At 39.6% G+C, this 4,482-nt stretch overlaps 1 protein-coding gene across 1 annotated transcript; it reads right to left on the bottom strand.

The window, feature by feature from the left end:
* Positions 1 to 273: 273 nt before the first annotated feature.
* Positions 274 to 3,341, bottom strand: LOC125526672 (sodium/hydrogen exchanger 8-like). The gene is made up of 3 exons (XM_048691312.1): positions 3,106 to 3,341; positions 1,113 to 1,415; positions 274 to 627 (listed from the first exon to the last, which is right to left on the bottom strand). Exons 1-3 carry the CDS (start codon positions 3,305 to 3,307, stop codon positions 452 to 454), a joined length of 681 nt encoding a protein of 226 aa, XP_048547269.1. The 5' UTR covers positions 3,308 to 3,341; the 3' UTR covers positions 274 to 451.
* Positions 3,342 to 4,482: the final 1,141 nt, after the last annotated feature.

Genomic DNA, 4,482 nt, shown 5'->3' with positions numbered 1-4,482 from the left:
CTTGATCTTCATCTTCCCCCGTTGCAGCATCAATTTTGCAAAAGAAGGGACAATTCCTCAAAAATGATTGCCAAATCCCTCCATTCCGAACTCTATATCTAACCATTTATAGCCACCCAACCTTTCAATGTCATGCAAGAATCTGTGTACATGTGTGTCTAAAATCCGAACTACTCCCAAACTTTTGCTCTCAAACACACACCTAAGTGCGCATTATTTTGTATTAGAAGAAACACCCAACAGTGTGAAGGTCTTGCAGCCAAACAAATAACAAAAGGCAACAACAGGGAAAACAAAAATATAAAATACTACAAAGACCAAGAAAAGAAACCCGAAAATTGTACAGCCCCACAAATCAGGGAGCTGCCCAAGGCGAACTGGTCCCATTTTAGTTCAGACAGTGTGCTTTCATCATCAAGTTTTGCAGGAGATTGCTAGTTGAACGAATTTATCAAGATTTGGAGAGGCTAATGATTAATGAGCCCATAATAATTTGAGTGAAATGATAGAAGAACATTGTAACCACAACCTGAGGGAATGCAACACGAAGATCTTCTAGAAACTTTTTTGCTTCCTCCCCTGCAACAGTACTTTCATCGATCACAATTCTTGCAATTTCACTTTCACCTGAAGAAGAAGAAGAATATAAAAATATTAAAATGGTGAAGTGGATTAGGATCTTTATCGACAGTATCCACCAAACCGTGTGAAAATGGGACTTCAGACAGCATTTTCATGGTAGTTACAAAATAATGTCGTTCAGGATTCGACCTTGATAAGCTCAAAACATTTTGAAGTTGCTATACCAGGTAATTTTGCGATGAAAGATATATCACACTATCTCAACACCTCACATGTCTGAGCACTAAATGCCGTAACTGACTGATTCTACAGGAAAGCAATCCCTCCACTCTCTCTTCCCACTTATATGAACTACAACAGCTGACACCTACGCCAAGAATATGTCCGCACACTCTCACACATAACATTCCTCATATAGGCACCAACTACTGAGATAGAATTTTGTCTGTACATTTTTCAGGACTTTATAGGCCAAACAAATAGTATAAAACTAGCACAGGACAACATTTAAAGAGTGTCAAGGATATTACCGAGAAAATCATGTAGTTGTCTCCTTGCAGTTTTATGAGCATGGAGAAATGCCGCACATGTGTAACATCCTAGCTCCAATCTTTCTATTGTGAAGTATGTGATAAGCCTTTGTGGCAACCTGCTCATTTGAAGGAAGCTATAGTAATTTGAGAATTGTACATTGGACCGCAACACCGTCCAATCGCATAATGGTTGACTAGAAACAAGATCCTTAGCTTCGTCAACAGATCTCATTAAAATAGTTGTTGTAGATTGAGTTATTCGTCCCTCTTCAAGCATTCCCCAGTAGGCGGCTTGCACACCTGACAGAAATATTTGCTGTAATCTTTTTAAACTAATCATGTTTACTCCCTCCATTCTCTATAATTGTACATGGCCTCAAAATTATCTGTTTCAAAATCTTTTATGAGTGTGGTTTTGTGATCTTTTATACACTGAGTAAATAACCGTGTAGTTATAGCAATATTTTCACTGGCGACCCTACTTAAATGCAGTGGAAGTCGTTGAACAGTTGTGAGTGCATAGACTTCTCATGAACTTTAAGATTTAGTGCCTCATTGGTGGACCATAGATAGATACAATGAAACAGATGTAGTAGTATGAAATTGCATATACTCGTACCTATTTCAAGATAAGTAAAATCAATGACGAAATATTAAGTAATAACTCAAGAACAAAAAAAAGGCAAACAGAAGGATACAGAATGTTAATAAGATACGCAAAACTCATATATACCAAAAGTCCCTAACATAGCTAATGAAATATGTTCCACATAAAAAAGAGTGATGTGTTGGCCCGAATAAAATCCAAATTCCAATTCATGCAGAGAATATGTACCAAAAGTATGACCAAGCCAGAACTAAACGAGAGCCTACAGTTTAGTTACAATCATGTACAGTAACATTGTGTGTGTGTGTGTGTGTGCGTGTGTGTGTGTGTGGCAAAACGTATGGTAAAATTGTGGGTGCTTGCTACCGCAAGATATTCGATAGGATATTGATGGCAAAAATTGATACATAACATTTTATATATGTAATAAGATATACTGTAGGTCTTTAAAATTTGCCATCTAGCTCCTTGGAACTCCTGAATTGCACATCTAACCTACTAAAAAAGTTAGTGGTTTACCACAGGTCCAAAGCACCTCACACTGGTGTAGAAACCCTTATAGAGGAACTATACATTAGTAGCGCACCTCAGAAGTGCCACGCCATTGGTATCTGCACAAAATACGAGTGGCATGTTCGGATGTGCACATGCCGCTAATTAAGCATCACTGTCACGAGCCGACAAAATTGCACGCCACTAGTAAGTGGTACCCAGCAGTCCGTCCTGGCATAAGTTAATAGTGGTACTTGGAGCACACCACTGCTACGAGGAATACTCGTGGCGTAACAGGAACGCCACTAGTAACTGGTGTCGGGCCAGCTTCTGAACCCCAATTCCTGGTTGTGGGGCCTTTTGTCGGCACGTCACCAGTAAGCCTTATACTAGTGGCGTGTCACTTTGCGGCACACGCCACTAGTAACATATGCATGGGTCCAGCTGTACTCTCCTTTGATGGCACACCACTAGTTAGTATGTTGCTTATTAGTTGTGTGCTCACTATGAGGCAAGCCATTAATAGCTCTACTTAAATAATCGAAGTGGGCTCAGCGAACACATGTGAGCCCTCTCCTTTCCTCCTCCTCTCCTTCACTTTCTTGCTCCTCACCTTGTTCTTTGCTCCAACTCTCCCTCTCACCTAGATCACCTCTTATTTCTAAATCTAAAAAATTAATTAGGACTAGGTGTAGATTTAGATGGCTACCTAACTAATTAACCCATCTAGATCTAATCTTTATCTATCCTCCACTCCCTCACATATATTAAAATTCGCTTGTTCTCTCATCCATTAATAATGCATGGTTAGCTTTTAAAACAAAGGGAAGGGGAGCAATCAACCAAACATCAAATTTAATCAGCATGTTATCAGGCAACTAAATTGCATACCATTCAAAAGCCGCACTCGAGTATCCAACAAATTCATGGTATGTGTGTGATCATCTTTGTCAGGAACATCATGAGGATGTGCTCGTACATCTTCCAAGTTACTCAAACATGTGATATATCTCTTCACAGTAATCCAATCAACTGTCCCAAGTTCCTCATCATCCCTGAGATCACCAAAAGCCTCGAATGCCTTTTTTAGCATCCCATATCTTGTATACTTCAATACACCAAGCTACAGTTGTAGGAAATCAGATTAGAAAATTGGGCATGAAAAGAACATAACTATGTTATTTCATATTCATCAATGATATCAAACTAGATTTGTTTCTGGTTCAAGGTGAGAGTCATATCAAACCTATACACCCTTGAGTAGATAATAGAAGAGTCTTAATAATAATAATAATAATAATAATAATAATAATAATAATAATAATAATAATAATAATAATAATGGAAGGCTGTGAAGAACTTTTGAAGCTACAAGGGATCAAAGGGTTCAACCAAAATACATAATATTACTTATATTTTTTCATATTTTTCATGTAAAGTTCACAAATCTAGCATAGATATTTGGAGTGATCTCCATGTCTGTAAATAACTAGAAACATTGTAAGAAACAAATAGACAGAACCAACATCTTGAGAATAGTGCATCTTTGTGCTGACATAGGTTTGATCCTAGTGGAGAGCAAATAAATCTAGTTGATACATTATGTGGGGAAAATAAACATGTGTGCCTTGTTGTCTTCTAAATAATGCCTTGTGTGTGCTAGTACTCTCAGCCATATTATTTATGTACAATGACTCGATTCATCACTATATGTGTACTGAAGCACCCCTTGATTTAGTTCTCAAAAAGTCACCAAAGCATGCAAATGTATAGTTAAGCTAAACCTTTAATCCCAAGATCTAAACATATCATAGGGGCTCAATTGCATTTAGTTCAATAGTTTAAGAGCTCTTTCATCCTCCGCTATCGGCTACTCCAGCAGCGGTGGACACCCATTTCTACCGCTGTCGAGCATTTCGGCCGCGACTTCCACCAACTTTGCCCCCTTCCCACCCTAGCACATGAGATGTTGTCTGGTACGCAGCCCCCGGCACCCCAATGTGGATGCGCATGAGTTCGAGCTCCTCCACAGTGGCTCATTGGCTTTTAGCTCCTAAGTCAAGGTTGCATGTGGGCTTTCTGACGGTCTGCCACCTATATGCATTTGGTGACCGTGGAGGTGCAAGCATCGTCGGCTTGCCTTGCTTCAGTGTGGTTTGTCCAGACACGTTGCCTCTGGTTCATGCGGCCGATGGAGACCCCTTGTAGACGAAGTGTAACCACCTTAATCAGAGTTGTTCCCGCCGATAGCAGGCCACCCTCCCCTCC

The sequence above is a fragment of the Triticum urartu genome, unplaced genomic scaffold (genome assembly GCF_003073215.2).
Source record: "Triticum urartu cultivar G1812 unplaced genomic scaffold, Tu2.1 TuUngrouped_contig_1347, whole genome shotgun sequence".
Lineage (NCBI taxonomy): Eukaryota > Viridiplantae > Streptophyta > Magnoliopsida > Poales > Poaceae > Triticum > Triticum urartu.
This window is presented reverse-complemented; position numbering and strand designations above follow the sequence as displayed.